This window comes from Apteryx mantelli, chromosome 2 (genome assembly GCF_036417845.1).
Source record: "Apteryx mantelli isolate bAptMan1 chromosome 2, bAptMan1.hap1, whole genome shotgun sequence".
In the NCBI taxonomy this organism is placed as follows: Eukaryota; Metazoa; Chordata; class Aves; order Apterygiformes; family Apterygidae; genus Apteryx; species Apteryx mantelli.
The window spans coordinates 121,585,084-121,609,696 of NC_089979.1; the positions used below are offsets into that span (position 1 = coordinate 121,585,084).

Genomic DNA, 24,613 nt, shown 5'->3' on the forward strand with positions numbered 1-24,613 from the left:
GTTCTCACCTCTCTTTATGATATGAGTATTCTTCTTCTTGGTTCCTAAACATGATGCTTCTAGATTTAAATCCTGACTTAAAAAAAAAAAAGACTCCTTTTATAAGGCTCTTCTGATTAAGATACATGCTAATAAGATGGGAAATACAGTAGTTTAACTTAAAGATAGTTAGTACTCTCTGCAGCTTTATAGCTTGATATTGGAAAAGCTTAAAATAATAAATGTTTAAAGCTCCTCAGCAACACTGAGCATATAAAGACAAAAGGGACCCTAGCAGATTTCTCTCGTTATCATTACATATATTTTTTGGAACACAGCATGCAAATCTAATTGCTAACACAGTTTGGAGAAAAGGATTTAACTTTCAGCACAGAGTGGTCCGATATTTTTTAATAATTAAAGCACAATTTCATTCTCTAATGTCATAATTTAAAAAGGCATCTTCTTGTTCTTAGTACTGAAATAAAAAGAGGATGCCAAGAGTCTCTTTAATAATTAAGATAAAAAAAAACCCAAAACTTGGAGGGGTTCTAATCCTCTGGATTCTTCTTGGCAGCTTCCAAGGTAATTCCTCTCTTACATTAAAACAATGAAACATGGACGCATGGGGCTAAATTTTGTCCTTATTTTCACTTCTGCAAACCCACTGGAGGCAGTGGTGCTGCCAAAGCGTCAATGAGTGCGGAATCAGAAGAGAGCGGGACCCCTGTTAGTGTGAAGACACAGAACACGTGCACGGGCCTCTGTTCAGATAGTCCTGAGGGCCTCCCTGAGTCGTGCCCTTGCTGAAAGGGGACCCAGAAGGTGGCCAGATGCACCTCAGTGGCTACAAGACTGCGATGGCCTTGACTTCTACTACTCCTTTTCATCCATCCGTCTCCTTCTCAGGTTTTCCCTTCCCATCAGTCTCTGCCCACACACAGGGGTGAGACAAAGCTCCGCACCGGAGGAGCCTCTAGCAGGCAGATTTCCTAAGCTTCCCCTATATTCTTGTTTCAGAGCCCTGAGATAACACCGAGTCAGGCTGGACATGACTGAATGAGTGTAAATGAGGCCGCTACACAAAACTGCGGTTACAGCATGAGCCTCTGATGACTTAGCTGGGCTTTCAAGCAATCCTCAGACGAACTCTTGCTGACACAAACCCATTGATCTGAAAGGCTAGAGACCAAGCCAATCTCTGTAAATACCTTTCTTTCGCCTAAGTCTTCTTTGCAACTTTTAAGTATACCGTGAGAAACGAGACTTTCAAACTCTAAATTTATAGTGAGAATTTGAAGGAAACTTTGGGATTAAATTGCAAACCTGTATTCTCAGTGATAGTTCTCTGTCTCTAATGAGATACTGTAAGGTAAAATAAATATTTTATTATCCAAACCTGGATCACCGTAAAAAACTTTTTCTTCTTTTAGTTCATTTTCTCTCATTTTTATCTGTGCTAGAAACTATTAAAAAATCTACAGAATTCTAAAAAAAACCCTAGAAAAATAGTGTCTGTATGGTATAATAAAATCTAATTGCCCAACTTTTCTTGCTCATTGCTTTTAGCGATGTAGAGTTGCAGAACAGTTTAGGTTGGAAGGGACCTCAGGAGGACATCTAGTTCAACCCCCTCCTTAAAGGAGGGCACACTTCAAAGTTAGATCAGGTTGCTCAGAGCTTTCACACATCAAAATTTGGGCATCCCACAGTTTCTCCGAGCAACCACTTCCACTGCTTAACACTCCGAGTCTGATTTTTTTTTTTTAATATCTAGTCAGAGATATTCCATGTATTTTTATAAAGCATTAGTAGCATCAGATCAAGAGCTGCTTCAGACTTTTCAGGCTCGATTTTAGCTGCAATTTTACAGATTCAGAAAGTGACAACTATTAAGTGGCTTTAACAGGTGAAGGCATCAGCAGAAGGAAGAGGAGAACCAATGTCTTCAGGTTCCTACAACTATGTTCTGTTCTCCAGGCCATGCAGGAGAACTGGAAGGGGAAAGCAAAGGTAACATCATAAAGCTTATTGCTACAATGACTTGTAAAATGTCAGCATATTATTTTTCTTGGTTCTTTTCCATAGTCAAAAATATATCTCTGTACTATTTTCCAGCTTAAGTACATGACAGAGTTTTCTCTTACCTAAGACATTTTGTTAATTAGCTTTACAAGTTTCAATGCTCAAAATTTCTAAAGAAAAGGATTTAAAGCAAGGTTTCCAAGTTCTATCCATAAATCATAGTATCTTTTCTATATTCTAGGAAAATTATAGCATAATACAAAACCATTTTAACCTGACTTTTTAATGGCTAGCATCTTTCATGTTCTGGCTGATCTCCATGGTCACACTTGTTTCAGCTCCAGAGAAAGTGATATGCTTTTTCAGATACAACATCTTTAAATATTTTTCTCTGGAACAAGAATGGAAGAAGTGACGTTTTTAAAAGCTTTTATTATAACATTCCACACTCCTGACCATTGTGTTTTATGTCTTTATTATTTTCACCCAAAGCACATAACAGTGTATACATTCACTTTTGGCATATTTACACTTCTGTGCAATAGATTAAGGAAGCAATTTTCAAGAAGATCACTTTTCTGAATGACATTAGAGTTGTTCTGTTGCAAAATGGAAATAATTGGAGTGTTGATGAATAAAGACTGTTAATAAATGCTGCTCTTACATTTAGAGAAAAGATATTATCTTACCCAATGAGCTATTATTCAGGACACTCTCCAAATACTTGACCATTGCCTCAATATCACTGTCCTGTGGACAAATAATGTAAGAAACAGCATTAGTGTGAGACAAACTTAAATATAAACATTCTGTACCGGAGGTATGATCCCACCAAGCTTAAAGCAGAGTACTTACACCCACGAGTGCCAGCACTAGAATATAGAATTGTAAGACAGGAATATATTGCTCAGAGCTTTTTCAACATTTTCTTTTCCTAAAACATCAGGTTTGGGGATGTCATTATATACAAACAATTATTTAGGTCAGAACGCTCACAGAACATGAGTGCATAGACCAAGTATGCATGAAGTTTAAAGAAGATATGATTACTCTTGAGGATGGTGTGCAATTTCTGAAAATTCAGCAATGTTTTAGCATTGGTTAGTCCTGAAATACCTAAAACAATACTACATTGAAAAAAGAAACTGGGAGCTTCTTAAGTATACCAAAATTTCTTAGGCTTCTGACAGCTTGCACTGGGAATTAATATTTATATTTCATTTAATTTCATCTACTAATATCTATTAATAATTACTAATTAAGAATGTTTTAATTAAAAAAAGATAATAGCACTTTTCTATTTGAAGCTTTCTATTAGCAGACAGATAATTAATAGTTTTGTCATGATATCTTTAATGTGATATGTTACTCGTGTACACTGATGATATCTAAAGAGCTGACCATTAAGCAAAGATTGTGCTCCAGAAGTAGTTCAGGATTTGTTCAAGTCCAAGAGAAAAACCTGTGTTACCAGAATCTGTCACCACATCCTATTTAACAGCATGGCATTTCTTGGTTATTGAAAACTGAAAGTCAAAATCTTGGCCTTGGTGAAAAACCTGCCAAAATTCCCTATTTTAAAAATGTGGGGTCTGTGGTTCTAAAACTTAATTAACTGGAATAAAACAAACTATATTCACCTTAGCTTCTACAATGGACAATCTGCTTTGTATTTCTAGGTGACCTTACTCAAAATATCCATTTTAAATTCCTCCAATTGAGGAACTGCTAGTACACCTTAATAGAAAAGAGTTTCCCAAATAATTTCTGGCAATTAATATGAGCTGGCTAGTGGCCTTTCTGTGCAAGTGAGAGGTGTTATGGATAAGCATGATCTAACTTATGATCCTACGTTGTTTCATATGCTTACATCTGAAATAGGCTCTGCTATTTTAACTGAGATTCACAAAACAGGAATCAGCATCTCGACTAACTGCAAATCCACGGACAGAGAGACAAAAACATGGCAAAGGCCTACATATAATACTAATATGATTGTTTAATAAAGCCAATTTTTTCAATGGGATAAAGTGTAATTCCAAAGCCTGGGACTTCTCACTACTGGGCATACTTACCATAGGCATCGCAACAGAGCTGAATATTCTCATTATGCTGTGAGGCAAAGGATGCACTTCTACCACTGAAAGTTGTAGTTTTCAAGGAACTAGCTAGGTTAAATTGGCTATCCAGATATAAAACCTCAGTGAAGAAGGGGAACATAGTTTCTATAGCACTTGAATGAATAGTTAATCGACTTACACTGAGATAAAACCACCTGTGCTTTTTCTCCACTTGGATTTAACAGTCCAGGAGGATTTTAGCTATTTTATTTAATATATTTCTTTAATATATTTCTTTAATATTTCTCTTTTTGCAGAGAAAGCAAAGCCCTACAGAACAGGAAAGTGAATCTGACAGACACAGAAGACAGGCTCCCTTACAGGTAAGAGCCAGCATGGAAGACTGCTTGGACCTCTCAAATTCCAAACTAATGAACCACATTCTAATCACAATAAGCCATGATGAGGTATGCGTTAGGAATCCAGCGGAGCATGTTTTGAATGCTAGTGCACAGACTACCCACAGCCAGTGCTGAGGCCACTGAAGCTATGATAATTTATGCCAGTTGATTATCTGGCTTGATGATCTCAGGAGCAACCTAAAACCTGGAAATTGAAAATAGGGGCTAATGTACCATATAAGCAGGCTTCTTGTCATAACAAAGAGGGCAAATCTGCTGTTATTTTTGTCACTAAAAGAAAACCAAAAAGCAAGATAATAAATTGCAGTAAAAACCATACATTAGCATCTCAGCTAAATCAAAGCCAATGTGAAACTCTCACTGAATGCTAACTTTTCAAGACGAAACCTCTGGTGAGCTTCATACTTTCAAAATCTTTTTTAGAAACAGTTTCTCATTCTCTTTTGTATTTTTCCCTTCTTTAACTTTCTTGCAATTAGAAAACCAGTGTTCCTTGAAAAAAAACTTGTGGGAAAGAGCCATCAGACGAAGGAGCCAAAAGTCTGGAAATGTAACTGGAAAATTCCTCTTTGAAATCTGGCAATCTGACTTTGTGCTAGGAAAGAGAGGGAGAAGGGACACTGAAGTCCAGTGCTACAACAAAGATGAGATGTCTGGACACACATTGTGGATCTGAACCTTGTGGTAACTCCACATCTACAACTGGATCACGTAGCTGAGAGGACACAGGCTGTATTAGAAGATAACAATAAGGGGAAAACAGCTGCCTCAGCTGCCATCCTAAACCTTTAAAATTATACAATTATACTCTACCTTCTTAACTGAACAAGTGTTGCATCCCAAGTAAGGCCACTATTTCTCAGTCTGCCTTGGCACCTGTGAGAGCCTAACATAGTTTGAATAAATAAGCCCAGATCCCTTTCTACATCATGAACTCCAATGTGTTGTTCAATTAGATGACTCTTCTGATCTCATGCTGTTACATGAAGATCAGACTTTTTTTTTAATCTTTGTTTGAAGTGCTAATGGGGTCACCAAGGAGCACTGCCAGAGAGGAGCATTTCTGCACTCACTCTGCACAGAAGAAACCAGTAAAACAATATCAGAGAGTTGAGAGGTTTGCACAGATTATGAAGGTAAATATCCTACAAGTCCTTATCCTGAGATACAGCAGTATGGCTTCTTTCATAGCACAGTCTTCCAAAAACTTAATTTGTGAATATATTTTTGAAGGAAGAGTTGAAGTGTATGAAACCTCTCTCTGCAGTAATAACAGGGGTCTGATCCTGTCTCCACTGAGATCAGTAGGAGTTTTGGTATGAAGCAGATGACTGCAGAAGCAATCCCCTGCAATATACTAGCAAGGTCACATCTATTCTGGTAGATTTTGAAGCTTAATATTGTTAATATTGAGCATGATGCCACCTACCTTTGAGTGGGATTCATCTCACAGAACTGTTGTCATCCAGAACAAAGATGTCCCATGCATACTAAAAACTACAGATCCCTTTATAATGACCAGAGAGAAGGAGGCACTTTTAAGTGTGCTTCCTCCGACCTATGTTAGACGTATACTGCAAGATAATGTAAATTATGCCATAAAATTACTTGTTTATTTTCCCTAATCATAGAGCCTAGAGCCAATTAGCTAAGACACAGGTGCCTATATTTGCACAGCTAAGTCCAGTCTGCTTTGCCTTTGGACTCATTGCAGAATCTTTCACTTGAGAAAGGGAAAATTTAAAATTCAGCTCACTTTCCAAGAAAAATAAAAGGTGATTGAGTCACTATCCAGAAATACAGTGCTACCTTATCAATGGTGCTGGTCGGTACGAGAAAAAACAAAGATAGACAATTTGCTTCTTTGCCAGAGGAAGTTCTAAAAAGCAAACGTTCACAGACTGTGTTTGCTAATCACTCTGTGTAGGCCAATTCACAGAGAGTTAATGGAATATGTGCACATGGACTGTTGGTAAATTCAAGCCACATAGTCCTTAAGGACTGGAGTCTGAAAAGAGATATCAGTGGAACCTTTCTTCTAACCCACAGTGTTAGTTCTTGTCATCACCAAATTGTGAATAGCTACAGAATGACTAAATGTCACTGCTCAAATCCGACTGCCAATACCTAATTTATTCTGTATTATTAACAAATCTATTTTTATCTTCCGTCCTTCGTTAATCTTAAGCAGCAGTCTGCCTGTTCAAAAACACTACTGATTGACACTTAATGATACCTTCAATGAAAGTCAAATGAAAATTTTAAAAGGCATTCTAGAAAGAAAGAAGATATATGTAAAGCCTGATGAAAGCGAGCAATAGTTTATTTTCAAGAGTACATTGTGGTAGATTTACCAAGTGACAGAGAGCTTGTGTGTCTGGGGTTTGTTCGGTTTATGCAGACCCAGCATACTGCACATTTGCAACAAAAGCATTGCCTTAGATATTCCACTGATTTACAATTAACTAATTATTTTTATAGAACATTACTCTACAAACCATTCCTGAACTTTAAAGCTTATATAGTGAAACAGCAAAAGAAAGTTTCATGTTTTGAAAGAATATATCTATTTGTTCAAATGATGCTTTCAGAGGCACTGTACACAATGCCTTAAGTTGACAGCCCAGGGTAAAAATTAACTGTTCCTAAATGTCACAGGAAGAGCCATTTTCAAAATTGACTTGGCCATTTAAGTCACTGATTTCACTGAGATTTGATCACTAAAGACAAGATTCACCTCAACTCATTTTGACCAGATATAAATTAGGTGTCTTTTCCAATACTCTCCAACCTTTTCTCAAACTGTAATCCCTACATTTTCTTGTGGCAGCCTCTCCTGAGAAAGCTAATTTAAGTCTTCTAATAAGTTTGCTTTTCATTGATCCCATCCGTGATGCTTGGGAGAGCCTACAGATCTGAAAACTGCTGGTCAAATTTCGCAGGTGTTTAAACTCATAGTTTGTCATTTTATCCTAGAAAATATGTCTAAAATAGGCAGGAAGAAGTGACATCTAGAGATGCATATCCTTCCCCAGGAATTAGAGAGGGAGCCCTGATCTTATGCTTAATGTGGACTTTCAGATTTAACTCAATTTACACATCACTAAAATTATGTGAGAGAACCCCACTCTGAGTGTTTTACAGTGACAATTAGTTTACTGACATCAGCTCTCCCTAAGGCATTCTTGGGAATCTTATCCCTAAACTTGAAGGAAGGCAAGATTCTCTATCATCACTATCTCAGATGAATTACAGATATGCATAAACATATAATTAACTCACAGTGTTGACATACACACACATATACATTCCCAACAAAACCAAGTTTCAGTAATGTCAGTGGAACAACACCTCTGAGAGTGAGCTTAATTTTCCCTTACAAAACAAGCACCAAAGGTATACTGTTTTCCCAAGGGTCACATATACCTGGTGATTTGTCTTAGAGACAGTCTGTGATGCTTCCATATCCTCCTCCTCTTCACTGCTTTCTGAACAGGATTCAAACTCATCATTATAATATTCTTCCGCAATCTGTGGGTCTTCAGGAATCTCTAAAGGTAGTAAGAGTTTATAGCAGGTAGACAGACAATCTGCATGATCTTAACAACATGCAAGGGATTTCATATCACTCAGTTCTTATATCACAGCACATTCTGTAACTGAAATCATGGGATAGGTTCTCAGATAAAAATGTTCACCTTTGATGACAGAACAGGGTTAAAACCATCTCTATCAAGAGGTCAGATCCTCATCATATGCAAATTAATGACCTCAAAGGACCTATATTGATTTGGGGCTGAAATCACAGAACCATAGATTAACTCAGGCTGGAAGGGACCTCAGGGGATCCCAGTTCAGCCTTGCTCAGAGCAGGGTCAGCACTGAATTGAATCCTTCAGGGAGAGCAACAGCTTTCATGAGGTGAAATTTTGCCCCATTTTGGTTTTCTCCAACATGAACATCCTGTGGTGAATAAGGGGGCTAAGTTCTTATGGAAAATAACATATAACAGGCCAATGTTTAAAAGATACAGTAAATAAAATCTGTATCTCTTTTCCAAACTTCCCCAAACAAAAATGCAGTAAATCAAAAGAAATGTGTCAGAAGTCAAACTACATATACTTGAGTGACATGCTTTCTCAGAGTATGTGTTGACAAGCTATAGTAGTAGCAGTAAGCACAATACGAATATAACCAACGAGCCTATGAAGTACAATAGTTATTAAAAAACAGCGTATTTATCACAGCATAGAAGACACCAGAGTCACTCTAAACCAGGTGAAATGTTTAGTGCCTCTGATTCCATAAGTAATGAGCCAGTAAAATGGCTTGAGGCCTGATTGCACCTGATTGAGCAAACTCTCCTTTTTCAGCAAAAGCACTTAGTGGTGTGTTCAGTTTTGAGCAGAGATTGGACTGCAGTCTTACAGGTGGCTATGTGAAGAAATAGCAGGATCCCTGTTTTTCTAGAAGGGAAACTGCAATGCAAAGACTTGCCCAAGGGAGACAGAGGTCAGGGACAGAAACGGCGTGAGAGCAGCTGAAAGCCTGGCTCAGCAGTAATGTCTATCGATAGCCTGAAGCACTTCTGGAGAGAGATATTCCGGGAGAGCTAATCCCCTTGCTTTGATTTTAGGCAGTTCCTTACTGAGTTACCATCAAGATAATTTACAGCCAAGTCTAGGTATGATTTTTTTTTATGCTGTTACGGTTTTCAGAAAGAAAAAAGTTGGTATCCTTCTTTGGCTAGTATTATTACAAGAAATGTTATTTGAAGACAAAAGCAGCCTAATACTCATCTGACATAAATCACCATAGCCTTAATTTTAGCTAGTGCTGATTTCTCCCATTCTTCCCAATTAAGGCTACATCTTTAAAGAAATACAAACCGATTTATTGTAAATGTTCCTGCTTTGAAAAAAATTAAATTCAAACAACATGTCATTAAAAATTAGAAACACCTAATAGCTTTTTAAAATTGTTTCACACGGATAAAAAATATAAGTATTTAAACAAGGGAACACAGTTAAAATCCATTAAAAGATGCCCTTGGAGTTCGGCAAGGGGAACCATTCTAATCTTTTAAGAAAGGGTACTCAGGGAAAAAGTAAAAATGTATTTATCTGCTGCAGGAGGTGCTTGAAGCTCTGCAGTTGAAATATTCTCTCTGCTATCTGCTCTCTCTAGAGTACTTTCACAAACACTTCCTTGTTTTATAAAGTTGATTTACCTCCAAAATGCTGACACATTTTCACTCAGGTTTTTCTATTTTAAGACTTTTATGCAAGCTGAATAACAGCACTATGCTGCACTGACACAATTTCTCATCTTTCCTTTTTCTATTTTTCATCTTTCTTAGTTTCAAATAAAAGATCAATACGTGGGCTTCCAGGAAAACAACAACAAAACCAAAAGCTTTTTCCCACAAAAGAAAGCATTTATTATTGTGTTTAAGTTCTTCAAAGTACCAGTTGACAGAGAAGCCTAACACTTCACCTTAAAAAAAAAACAAACTTACAAATCATTCCTTTTTATCATGGAAGAACACTACTTAATGAAGATATGTCTCCTTTTCTCTTCCAGATGGAGTGAGCACTAATTTTTCTCTCTTTCAGGCAGGCTATCATTCCTGTGATTGTTATAATTTTATTAGGTTCATTTGCATTATATCTATGCGTAGATATGCATTCACATACATATGAATCAGCCTATTATATTTTAATGCAAACACAGAACTATACTAGTGTTTTCTGAGTTGTCTTCTCCTCCCACCTTCTGCATTTGTTTACCGTCATACTAAAAAACACAACCCTCCCCTCCCCAGCCAAACAAGGTATCAAAATCAGTCTTGTTACTCATAATTATAAAGTCAAAAGATCTGCTCTGGCTTCACTAAGTCCCTATACCTTGCGAATAGCCCACAAGAAGGCAGTCTGTTCCACAGAGCTGCTGATGCCTCAGAATTATGGGACGCTGACACCGGCCGCATCCCGGCTCCACGCCAGCTTTCGCATCCTTTTCAGGATTGCCCATTTTACCTTTTGCAAAATTGTTTTGACCTATATCCATGGATGGCCAGTAAATCCAAGTTCAGCTATACAATTTAAATGCTAGTTCAGACACTGAAAAGAGATCAAGACACAAACATTTACTGGCCTCAGTTCAGAAACTATTCCAAATGACATTTCTGAAAGAAATCAGTATGTCCAGTGGACTGGAGCTTGTGAGCTAGCCATAATGTAAAAAGAAGAATAAATGTTTTCTCTATATTATTATATACTACCAAAAAAAACAAACAAACAAAAAAAAAAAACAGGCTGTCTTTAAAGCTTCTTTTTTTTTGAAAAGCATCTTTAAAGAAGGGACCTTCAAAATATCAGCAAATTAATTTAGTATATATCATTCCACAGAAGAGTTCCTTGAGTCCTACTAAAGAGAGCCAATTCCCAATTGTCCACATGCAACAGATGCAGAGGCAAAGCTCTGGCTCTCTGCAGAGCTAATTTGGGTACAGAACAGCTTATTTAGCTGTGACTCAGGATCAGCTTGATTTGAAGAACAAGTTAGCTGGCTTTAGCACAGCAGATATCATGAGTCATTGTGGCAAGCTGTACCCAAGCTGGCCACCCACCGAACCTGCTTGAATATCCTAGCGCTGCGTAGTACTGCTCCACCGCGAGAGACACTAAAGACACCGCGGCGCCTGACTCACTTCCACTAGACCTGGCACTAACAGACAGAGTAAAACCCAAGCTCACTCTTTGAAAACCACTTAGTTTCTCCACACTTTAGTGCAGTGCAGACAAATTGAGTCTGGCTAGGCTTTTTGGCTCAGGGCAGGCATCATCAGATGAGGCTGGGCCCCATACAGAGCCACTTCCTCACCTGCAGTGCATCCTCCAGTATGATTGCTACTTGAGTTTTCCCATTATCCCGAATACTTCAGTCCCCACTTCATTTTCACTAGCCAGGTGGTGATGAGCTGACTATGGCCACAATCTCCTGAACATTCTTGGTGCAGTTCCACTTCGCAGCAATGTAACATAGAAGAAATATCCTCAGTTTGTAGTTTCACAGGAGTAGCTTTCACTAAAATGTTGCTCTTTGGGCTAGGTCTCCTTGACTCTCGTTTACTCACCTTCGCATAGCCTAGCAGGGACTCCAAGGCTAAGGCCTTGATTCTGACCTTTGCTCTGACATAAAATAGAAATTAACTCCATTTGTGCCTGGAAGTTATTTTAGTAAAAAAAGTGGTGCTAGTGAGGTTAATGTCCAGCCTACCATATTGAAAGAGAAAACAAAAATTCTGCTGTAGGACCCAGAATATCCTGTCTCATTGTTTCCACAGCTGGACTGGGAGAAAAACAGTGATGTATTTAAGAAGGTCCTATCACCATCTGCAGCCCACTGGACTTACTGTGCTCACACAGCAATGTCGATCTGCTCAAGCATAAAACAACTCCAAATCACCAGATTCTTTGCAAGCAGCAAAGTTGCTCTGTGCTGCCTACATGTGGTAGGTAGGTAGGGACTCTACCTTCACAGACCTCTGGAAAAGAAAGGTTGTGGTAATATCCAATATATGCTTTTCTAATACTGGGCCACCTGACTAAACATGATGGCTGGTGCCTGAAAGCCATTGTAATAAAGTTGTCCCTCAGATGCCTGTTCTCCCTCTGAAACAGCATATTTACATGCTCCTTATGGAGCACAAACAGTCTTTACTGCTCTTTCTGCACCCTCTCACCCCGCAGTCTGTTAGCTTGCTCTTGGAAAATACATTGCATTTTATCTAGCTTAGCATATCTCACTAAGGTCAGTTACAGTAACTTTTATTTGCTTACAAAGCACTTCATTCAGAACAAACTCAGGTATTATTTACAAATTGCTAGGCACTCTAGGTATATCATTGAGAGACTTGATATTTTTAAAGTGTATTAGATATTCAAAGGAAAAAGCTACAAATAATAACATTTCTCTTTACATTTCTTTCTATATATACCATGATGCTAATAGTGGAAGCAAGGATAAAAAATGAGTTATCTAAAAAAATCATAAAAGCACAGTTATTTCCCAAGAAGATAAGCTATTTAAAAAAACAAAAGAACGCAATACTTGTAATATTTTGTTTAATCTACCAAAAGCTTTTTCCAGGTAGCATGGTATCTTGGTGGCAACAATAGTTTCTTCCAACGAGATGAAAATACTTTGATAAATATCTTTAATTTTCTCTTGCCTTCAAGTCATATTTATAATTGGTATATGGAGGCAGCATTCTAAAATACCACTGCATGTAGAAGCCAAGGAATAAGGTTGTTTTTTTTTTTTTTTAAAAAAGGAGAAGAAGGGAAAATGAAACAGAACTGTATGATGCATGTTCATTTTCACCACTTGTATTCACAATAACCAAGTCGCACTTGGCTCTTAAGGACTCGTGTGCCTTTTTATCCCCACAGCTTTACTGTGTCTCTGGAAAGGGCTAGATTCTGTCAGTTGTCACTTCCCAATCTTAAGGAGAAAACTCGTTAACAGTTCCACATACCTGCACTCTTCATTCCCAAAGCACTACAAACACCAAAATGAGGAGCAAATCATTCAGCTACTTTGAAAAACATGTACTATCATGAGATATAATGCATTCTTAAAGTCAGGGTGGCATGAACTAAAGCACTGAAAAGCAATGCTATATAGCAGCAGTTATGGGCTACCACACATTGCCATAGAGTCCCCAAAAAATTAAGGGGGACAGAACACAAACTTACTTCTTATTTTGCTTCCCTTGCAAAGGGGGCTACAAGAGCCGGGTACAGGCTGGGAACTGAGGCAAGAACAGGGCAAAGCCTTCTCCTGCCTTCTGATTCTGCATTGTGCTGGGCTGCAAAACAGCCCACAGGCAGGACCTGATCAGGAAAGCAGAGATGTCCTTTTCTTGCTGTGGAAACTCATCAGAGAATTCCAATTTGGTTCATAATGCAATATCAGAATGCAACCCAAAAGACATCTTCTCACCTACTAGTAACTTAGAAAGCAACAGTAAACACATTGTAAAGATTTTGTGAAGGTATAGCAATTTGCAACTGAATAAATGTTGCAACTGATACAGAAGCAGATAATATGGCCTAAAAGATATAGGCTGGGACAAGGGAGGAACTGTCTCAAACACTGACAAGTCTTTTCTTGTTGTCATTAGCCAATGAGCCTTACACCTGAGATGACCCAGTAGTATTTCATACCACTTCAAACCTGAAGCTCCATGCTTTTCATTTAGCCTGTTTGAAATCTGACATGCTCATTTTACATTACACAACTTGCAACTATATTTTATTCTGAAATGGGTTTGCATAGAAAGTGGAGTTCACATCCAGTTACCTGTATTGTCACTGTTTCATCCTGAGGATATAATTGTATCTCATCCAAATCCTTCTCCCTTAAATTAGTTTCTTAAGGGAAGAACTCTTAAAACTTGTTAATCAAAATTTGTTTTGATTCAGTGTCTATGAAAAACTGTGTTGATATGTTTCCCAAAATACTGATGCTGAATATGTACAGATAGTTTTGTAAAAGTAGGTATTTCATACTGGATTGAGTCCAGCAGAGGCCCCCAAGCTGGGCAGGAGTCTGGAGCACTTGGCATACAAGGAGATGCTGAGAAAGCTGTATCTGGTCAGTCTTAAGAAGATAAGGCAAAGGGGAAACCTTATTGCTGTCCACAACTATCTGATCAGAGGACAGAAGGAAGATGAAAGCAGACTCTTTTCAGAGGTGCATGGCAATAGGACGGGAGGCAACAAACACAAGTTGGAACATAGTAAATTCTAATGAGGTGTTAGGAAAAATATTTTTACCATGAGGGTGGTCAAATGCTGGAACCCCCTCTGAGGGGCTCAGAGAGGCTGTGGGATCTTTCTCCTTGGAGGTGATCTGATTAGGCCCACTTTGAGCAGGGGGTTGCACTAGATGACCTCCAGAGGTCCTTTCCAACCTAAATTACTCTCTAATTGTGTGATTACATTGTGTGATTACATGATGCTCCATTAACCAGTTCTTTAGAATTACCCCTAATATATTTGCGTGTGTACATATTTAACATACACATATTTAACATACAATGTTGAGCAGAAACATGCCTATTTCTCCATGTCCCTGCAACACATACATACATGTTCTCAGAAATCACTGTCAAAAAGACATGGTGAATAGAGCTGGCCAACATTCTTCAGAAAAGCGTACCAGTTATCACAAAGATTGCTTCAAGGGAGAAAATAGAAAGACTTGAAGTTCCATAATTAGAGGATTGAAATGTACAGATATACTTCCCTGTGCTACATAATCCTGAATGAAAAACTCCAGATGAGAACACCAGCTCTGGGTCCTTCCACAGTCTGGGTCAATAGTCACATGATTAGACAAAAATAAGACAACTCCAACATTATAATTTAAATTCACACAGATGATTGGTTTCTTTCCAGGGTAGGACAAAAACTTAAACTTTAAAAGTTGCCATCAAACAGAATTGACATTCTTTGGTCAGCTTCAAATGAGATATGTATTATTAAGCTATGAAACTTCATTTTTCAGAAGGTCAAAGGAAACTTTTGTCTGGCTATTCTAAACTAGACTTAAAAAGACTCCAGCAGAGCGCAGTTTAGGAAATGAACTAAGGGACCTAACAGAACTTTTGTGTCTATGAATGTCTTGTGCCAGCCTTTTGCCTAAGCACAAAAGGACTAAGCAGTCATTAAAAGAAGTACATTCTGACATGGCTGTATACAGTATAGCCATGAAGTAAAACGATTTGTTCTAAATGAGAACTAGAAATACAGCAATAGTTAAACACTGATATTTCATAATCTTGTTTTTAGCATTATAAAAAGGTAAAAGCTTTGATTTACTTGTGGGCTTTACTGAGTGATGATTTAACAATTGTGAAACGTGTAGGAAAAATGGAGATAAAGAGGATGTAAATCGGAGTAGCTTTATGGAGGTCTTCTATGTCTTGATGTTAGAAATGAAAAAAATTGTTCAAAATGTTTTTATAAGGAAAAATTGCTTCTTTATCCAAAAAGAGATTTCCAAGAAAAACCCTCTATTTCAAGGACACTGTTCTTTTTTCAGACCTCCCACTCCCTGGTATTTTATCGATATGTATACAGGGAGAGCCTGAGAGGAGGAAAGGAAGAGGTTTTGAGTAACTAGAAATAATAATTACGCTAAAAAGAGTTGTTAACAAAAAAAGAACAGCAAGAAAAATCACTTTCATCACAATTTTTTTTCTCTAAGTTTTTTTTTTTGTGAGGAGGTCCTAATTTTCTAATTGTTGTCTATACAGAATGGGGAGCTTTGGTAGGCTGTGACACTGAAAATTATGTCATGCTGCTTTTCAAGCAGTTTAAAGTTTCCCAAATCTCCTAAAGGTCTTCTAAATATTCAGAAATCCTTCTCCTACTAATGGAATGCTGAAGAGAAAGAACAATATAACAATGAAGTCAGTGACAGAGAGCACTTAGTGAGCCTTTGGAAGCCATCTCCTTTATGCATGAAGAGACACTATTATTGCAAAGGTTGCCCCATTATTTGCACAGTGTCCAGCAGGAAAACAGCAAGGGCTGTCATTAAAAGAAAATTGACCACAAAACTACCTTAAAATATCAGTCTAAAACTACCTTAGCCCTTCAACGATTTTAAACTTTTTGATTAGTCAAAGCATACTTTCAAATAAAATCTCACTATTCCTGCTTTATTGAGCAGAAACTGCCTGATACTTTCCTTCTCTGCTTGATGACAGCACTGGGAAGGAGAGAGTCCATGTGCTAATAAAATCCCACTGCACCTTAGGAAAGTCACAACCTTTTCCTCCAGATTCTGTTCAGCTATGCTTTTTTCAAGACATAAAATGGGGATATTTTCATGGCCAGAACTTACTGAAAGAGTCAAAAATGAATGGAGTGGTTCAGACCCAAACTTTGTGTGAGCAGTTCAGTGGCCGTGACAGTCTGGATGTAGCAAAGGTAAATGTAAAATACATTTAATTTGGATATGAACAGCAAATTAAGTTATATTTTAGACCTATACAAAAACAAGCAAATGACTGCAGCCAAGTAAATCTAGGAACAACAAAGCACTGAGAGGTTAAACAGCTAGATGAATTTTACAGGCAAAGGCAATATGTTTGCTAGATCTCAGGGGCACGCTCTGCTCAGCACAGCAGATAAAATAGCAGGAGAATGTAAACTAAGTTCTTTTATTTGTGTCACCTTCTCACTTGCCCCCCAGCTATTCTTCTGACAGTCACAAGGACTAAAGGCTAAACTGGTAGGAAGTGCAAACTAATTCAGTATTTACATCTCCTTTCTGAGCAAATTCTTCCCCACTTGGAATTGGCTCCAGCTTTTGATGTCACCATGCAATTTGTCTGAGCTCCCCAGAAATGCTGCTTAGTTTGATAAGTGAGCTACAAAGCTGTTTTGGAGGGGAAACACTTATTCAGTGTTTCTCTGTATTACCCTGTTCACTGATGCTTTGTTTGCAAGTAAATGCCTGGTGTGCCTTTATTTACATTGGTTAAACCTTGAGTCTATAGCGCAGTGTAAAGTTACATTGCCCTGTATGTGGAACTGATCTGCAATCAAAACTAGGATCTAAGGAAGCTATAAAACACTAAACTGTGTAAATACCTGCTACAGAATCTGTATATTTACCAAAAAATGATATACTAATTTTGGTCCCTTTCTGTTTAACTGCTTCCTAAATTCACACAGTGTTTTGTAAATGTTCTTTAATGTTGTGCTTTGGAATGAGTGAAGGGACTCCCAGGGCAGCTTTTAAAAAGAGTCAGCCAGAACCTTTTTAACTGTTGTCATTGATCAAGGGTAAATGTTGAGGTAGGCCCTATTTATCAATGCCAGACTAAATCAATATGAAAAATAGATCAGGAAAAAAGTATCAGCTGTAGAGTAACATATTTTGCTATCCCCACACTTTCAAAGTGTTTGGCTTTTTTTATACAAATGCTGCTTAAAGTCTACATTTATTTCATTCTGCAAGCTTCCGTCAAAACAGCTGTAGGAGCAAGACTTCTGAAATAAGTAAGCTGTGAATTTTTGTGAAGCCATGAAAAGATTTATGTAGCTACACATACTGAATAGCACTTTGCTTTGGAAAAGGTTTCCTGGTGGGTTTATGAGAAGAGTTCAATTCCTGATGGATAGAAAGGCCTCAGCTTCTCAATAAAAAATAATTGCTCTCGAATAAGCTGAAGCTTAATTAAAAAGTTGAAGATAATGGACAATGCAGTTCTTCATAGAAGCTTCTAATTACTCTAAACACAAGTCATTCTGAAACTTCACAGAATTCCCAAGGATATCTGCAGGTCTAGGGCTGCCCTCGTAGAAGAAGGATTTAAATGGGAGCTATAACCAAAGGAAGATATCATCAGCTCTCCAAAGGCAATACTTTTAGGGAAGAACTCCTTAAATGAGAAGAATAACATTTCAGGCAATAAAAAAATCCATTGACTCATTTTCCTGTTCATAGCTAAAACTCAAAAATTTTGTTTAGCCTTATTTTTGCTAGAATAAACCAGATGTGTTATTCTCCCTTTATCTGAATTTTGGGCAAAGTGGGATCTCAATATAAAACTGGGAAAGAAAAGCAGCAGACAGATAAGCAGAGCAGGCAGGCATGTTGCCGGTGTGCCTACTCCCCGAAACCTGGGAGAGTCTCAGGACTTTTGGCACCCCATGTGCAAAGAGCAAGTGAAGGGCTGGTAACTGCAAATGCCAGACTAGAGGTAAGTTTCCCTCAGCGAGCATCCTAGAGCATCTTTTCAGCAAGGAGCACCTTGGGGAATATACCTTATGGTCCTGGAAATATTCCTGCTTATAACATAGATCTTTACAGTTATTCTTGTGTGTTATTCTACTCACTTATTAAAAGCTATGTTCCTTACCTATCTATTGAAGTTACAGCAATATAAATCTGTGTGCATGAATCATTCATCAAGAACTAACTTGCTGTGACTCTAGTAGATATGTTACATTACTTTTATTCTTCTTTTCCAATTCCTGTTTTACACAATTTTATTTGATTTGGACATGCTAAATTTAGCTGGCCCAGCTACTTGTGGTTCTCCAAACAGGTATTGGGTAATAAGTTGTCATCTTTCTCCACAGATCTGATCCATGGCAGAAGCTCATTCACTCCTTAATGTTTAGCTCAGGAAAGGCTGTTTCCTTTACCCTGGGACTACTGAGGATTTATTGGTTTTGTACAAAGTAGGGTAACCACATGAAGAGGGAACCACTGCATAACCCACGAAAGATATCACTGCAACTTTAAGTTCTCAATTGAAACAAGGCCTTCTGGTTACAAAGGATATTATAACAATACAGAAAGGCACTTAATGATTATAAATATTATTCTGTTCTATTTTGACTTGTCTGAGTGAAAAACAAAACAAGACATACAATTTTCCTAAAAGCCTTAGAGCTGTATGATTGCCTGTGTGATCATATTTTGGAGAATTACTCAGTTTCTCAATCAGTATGCATGAATACTGTTTTACAATCACAATGCAAAATGTTCATGTGCAAAGATGCTTGAAAAACACTGGAGGCTTTTAACCTTTTAAGATTTAAAACCACTTTCAAAATCATTCAACAAAGCTTATAAAATAACAGAGTGGAAAAAAAACATTACTTCAGAATGAGTGAGCATTTGCAATTTGAGATTCAGCTGAACTTTACCCACTTGAAATTCATAACAATAAACCCATAGCTTACAATTAGCAATAGAAATATAGAAATAATGTATGCAATTACTGTAATGTACATAGCTATTTTGGAATTATAATGAAATCAAGGGTTTGCCAGATGTAACATATTGCAACATATTAAATTAAGGAATTTAAATTGTTATAATGTTTGGAGCATACAAAAATAAAAAGGAATAGAATATAAACCAGAAAGACTAGTCAGATAGAACTAACTGATAGAAAAAGGTGAAAAAAAGCTTTCTAAAGCTACTACACAAAGGAAAACAGTTAAGAAATGAAGTTCAATATAGATTATTACTAAACATTTATGGTGAGAAGATTCCTGTTCTGTTAGAATAGTCTCTACACTCAGGGGCCAGATAAGTGGGGGAAAAAAGGGGCAAGATTTATTTTCAGCTCCTAGTTACCATAACTCATCCAGGGACCAGACACCTCTGGGAGTCGGGGCAGAGGAAGCAATCTTTATCTTCCTCCATGACATCAGGCTGCAGAGGAAGAGCCCATCTCTATGGCTGCTGCTTTACTTGTAGCTCAAGTTCAGCGTCATCTATGTTTAAGAGTTCCTTAAGAAAGACAAGCTTAGATACATGCTAAAGTTAAGTCTTCATTTAAAGTACTTTGCAGAAGTATAGAGCCCTGTGATCCCCACAGGAGTGAACTTCATGGAAGAAGGAAAAATATGCTCTAGTGTCTCTTCGCAGAGCCATTGCTTTTGCCACTCCACTTACACAGTAGGGTCCATGAACAAAAATGTAGTTACATCAGCATAGATCAGCAATAATTTAAGTCAGTGGAATTATTGCAGATTTCTACTAGTATAACTGAGAGCAAAAAAAAATTGCCCACAAGCGTCAGTTTCTAATGTGTAATATGCCTCTTTCATTCACATGCCTTTAACTTTTGCTGTCTTTTTCTGTACAAAGAACCTGAATATACCATATTGTTAGCTTAAGCTATTTTGCTCCTAACTTGACCCCAGGCACAAGTATGTCTAGTAAGAGCAGAGGAGTAGTTTATGCAGAAATAGTGCTCTTACAGAAAGGACATGAAATGAAATGGATTCATCGGGAATGGATTCTTGGATTCATTCAAGTGAAGCCCACGTAGTAATGTACTGGCAACCAATAACTCAAAGTGCAATAGTTTGTTGGTGGCCCTTAAGCTCAGGGTTCTTCTGCTCCATTGTCTTTTTCATTCCAGTCTCACAAATGCTGCAGTTAAGACAAGCCCTAAGAAATATGGGTGCATTTGCATACAGAATTTCTTAAATACTTAAAAAAAATCAAAATAAAAAAAGCATAAAACCCTGTCCCATTCTTGTTTACCTTGTCTTATCAGCTGTGCAACTGATATAGAGTGGCAATTCTAGCCACAAATGCAAGTGCATGGCTTTAAGTTCTCATTGCTCGATCCATTTTTATCCCCACTTAGTTAAGCCAGTTTGCTGTACCAACAACATAATAAAACAGATACAGCCTGACAAATCCAGAAATTAAACAATGGGCTATTGCAAAGCAATGCCAGCAAAGCACTACGAGTCCTGTACAATGCCTGAGACCAGAACGCATTGGAATATACTGGTCAAGTTCCATATTTCCTAAAAGCACAGAGCTCCAGTTAACTCTTCCTTTTACCCAGTCAGATCAACTCTTGAAGTTGACATAATTATGTATCCGCAATAGTAGAGAGGCAGAACTTTAACACACCTTGCATACTTTTTATTTGTCTATATTCTTTGACAGTCTGTTAGTTGCTATGTTCCTGAGGAAACTTAAATTGTTGTCAGATAAGAATATATATCCTCTAGCCACAGAAAGGCAAGAATGAAATAGTAAGGCTTGTATATCTCTCAAGGAATTGGATCTCCAGTTGCAACTTATCAAGTTCATCCTTTCTAAAGTGCAGGACTTTATGCATTTTAACTTGACCCTTGCTACATTTTAAAACAACCCCAAACACTCTCGATAATCCTCATCCCCTCCCTGCTGCTGCAATATTGTTAGGGGAAAACATTTGCACAACCTTAACTCTAAGCAAATCAACCGATGTGTTTTTCTTTTGCAAAGCAGTTTCTTTTCCTTGTATTATTGAAGCACTTTAAGGAAAAGTATATCACAACTGTCTTCACAGCAAGGCAGTAAGCTCTGTTGGCAGGATAACGCTGCACTCTTCAGATACAAATGACCCCAGCTGACCTCCCTCAAAACCAAGGGGCTATTAATGCATATGCTGAAGGAATTTAACGGCTGTTAAATCACAGCTTGTTGAATTTAATATTCCTTATGGCCCCTATAAAAAAGTATTGAGTTTCGATAGTGGAGATAGCTTTAAATCCAGTATCTTTCAACTGTAAAAAAATGATCCAAATCAGAAGGATCAAAGAAGATGGTAAGGAAATGGTAGTTTTCATTGCATCTGTAATTGTACTGAGCTATCTGGAGCACTTTGAGATACAGTTTATAATTTTGTAGCCAATTTCAAGGTAACTTCTGCTGCAGAAATTGAATCAGAAACCTTGAACATTCAGCTATTACAGTTGTGTAACAGGATTATGTCTTGTTCTTCATGCTTTATACCACTGCAAACACTGAGAGTCTCTACCTAGAGGATTTTCTATGTAGTAAATGCAGGTACTTTAGATATTCCACACTAATTTCCCACATGGATGATTACAAGGCACACTATGATAAAGATTCTCTGGAGGCCTTCCAAGTCCCACAGCTAGTGCTTCCTATTTATTAAATACCTTTGTAAACTTAGAGCCAGTAAATAGGAATCAAGCTGTGCACAGAGTTGAGAGGAATTATTCTGCAAAACTTGGCTCCATTAGAAGTTATTGTAATCTAAGCAAAAGGAACTGTACACAATATTTAATGGGATGTAGTCGACAGAGCTGCAATTTTGTATCCTAGCTCAGTGCGTACTAACCCCCACAGAAAAGCCCCAGCAATTTAACAGTACTACAAAATCCATGGGAAAGACGACCTCCAGCCTCTGAAACTTCTCTCAAAATTCAGTTCTCTGGTAAAATGGGCATCTGCTCTTCTGATTACTTTTTTGTGTAATCAGAAAAGTAGATTAGGAGCTCAATAAAGTCAATTAATAGATGAAGATGAGCTATATTACTGTATGACAAAGTCATGTATTACTTACATGATGTTTCCAGTAGTTTTTTAAAAGGCAGCCACACCAGAAGATACATTAAACATCTGTTGAACCTGCCTAGCTAAAACAGCTCCATTCTAGTTGCCACAGAAAGGTACTGAATATATTCATCGATAACATAAAGGCTGTGTGTAACTCATGGATAATTTTATTTTTTAGATGATAGTTTTTGCCCATGTTTCAGAAAATCATTTTTCTCCAGCTGCACTCATTACATTCATGGAAATAAGCAGCTAAATAGGGCCAGTTCCCTTCTCTTTAATAGCAATTTTTTTCCTCTTTCTCATAGATAAGTTGACCTCTAGTTGCCAGCAGTACAATGTAACTTGCCTTGTCCTTCTTCCACATAACCACTATTGAAAGCAAAGTCCACGCACTCACAAGATAGCCAATGACCTCCAGGAAAATGTATATTGGCATAGTTCACCTATATTTTCTATAAACTGGGTCAAAAGAAATGGGTCAAGAGACAAGAAAAAAAAATGGTGTTAACCAATTCATTGCAAGGTTGCTTTTCTTTCTGATGATAATCAGAGAGAATAAACAACTTTTATTTTCTAGGTAAGTATTAGTAAAAATAGGAAGTATAGATACAGGTTTATCTTGACACATTTTGAATTGCCCATTCCTACTTCACTGACATTTTTTGCAGAATGTGCTTTTTAATATTCAGAAATAATTAATCAAAGGACCTTGAGAAATGTATTGGAAAAGAGAAAACCCAAATCAAAACAAATGGTGTTTAGTTATTAATCATTACCTACTTTATATATTGCTTGAAAATAAATGAAATGTACAGATATCCCTATATAGTTTTGAACATGCAAGTATTTGTATTTATTGCTAACAGTGACTCAGTGTCTCTGAATATACTCTCAACATGAGATTTATTTTAGATCTTTTAAGTCTCTTACTTTTACTTGGAGAAATTTGAGATGGCAAAGACATGAAGCTATCCAGTAAAACAAAACTGCTCCCAGCAGTACAACATATTCTCAACTGCTTTGTCCAGCCTAGATTTAAATTACTTAAAAGATGAAAGTCCATTACTTCCTGGACAGATAAGGTCTAGACATCAACATTTCTCAGTGAATATTAAATCCAACTATAAAATATTTTTCCAAATCTCCAGTCACTGAAATACTTCTTTTAATGCTGGTTCCCAATGAACAAAACTAGAAGATTTAATGCAGACTAAAACTGTTGCATAAAATAATTTTAAATGAGTAAAACCATTTTTCATTGGTTTATAATATTTACAAAATTTTATTTATCTGAGAAATGGGGCAGTGCTCTAATCAGTTGAAACACTACAGTAAGAACATATATTGTTTTAATGATACAGTCAATATACCACTTCAGCCATTTACTTAGGATGGTTAATAATAACAGTCTTCTTTCTTAGCAGACTCTTTCTTAGCAGACCCCTTTGCCTGTCTCTTTACAAGATTAGGGAGCATTTCTTATTCCAGACTGTATGAGTAAAGATGCAAAATTTCCTGATTTTTTTTAAAACCTTCATTAGCTGCAAGGAATGCTACCTACCCTTCTGCCACAATACTGTTCTCCACACTGCACGTCTTCAAAGAGATTAGCCCAGCTGGAAGAATCCTTTGCTCTAGCATACAAAATGCAGCTAAATCTAGGAACAAGAGAGACAAAGTCCCAGAACTTGAAGATCTACAGATATTTCTTAATAACCCAGTGCACCTGCCCACCTGCCCTACCACCACTGTGCGCCCACAGCAAAGTCTGTGCTTGCATGATCATGAGTTCTCCTAAATGTATAGGCTAATGTTTCAGGAAAGGGGACCGGGTTTCCCTGCAAGCTCCAAGAGCACTGCAGAGTGCCTGACTGTTTCCCATGGCTGCAAGGGCGCTGGCTGTGTGGAGGCTGGGAAGGGTGCAGGAGCACACGCGCTGCTCGCTAATGGAAAGCCATGCCGCGCGGCAAGCCCAGGGAGCTCCACTCCGCTGCAGTCAGTGTGCACAGCGCTGCTTTCCTGGAGGTAAGCTGGAACACGTCACCAATGCGAAGAAGGGCCAGGATGTTACAGCAGCATACACTAGCCGACCCTAAGAACTGGAATAATGAAAATGGAGAAAAAACGAGGTACAGAGTCATGAATTTAGGCATTAAAAACAAAAAAATTTATTGCAAATTGGGAGATAGTAACTTGGGAGCATCT

The 24,613-nt window shown here is 37.7% G+C and overlaps 1 protein-coding gene across 1 annotated transcript in view; it reads right to left on the reverse strand.

Moving 5' to 3' along the window:
• Positions 1-24,613, reverse strand: part of NEK11 (NIMA related kinase 11) — a 110,195-nt gene that overhangs the window by 27,911 nt on the left and 57,671 nt on the right. The window contains exons 12-13 of the mRNA XM_013950728.2: positions 7,913-8,037; positions 2,694-2,754 (exon numbers count right to left, since the gene is read on the reverse strand). Of these exons, the coding sequence (XP_013806182.1) occupies positions 2,694-2,754; positions 7,913-8,037 (186 nt within the window). The remainder of the gene's footprint in view (positions 1-2,693; positions 2,755-7,912; positions 8,038-24,613) is intronic.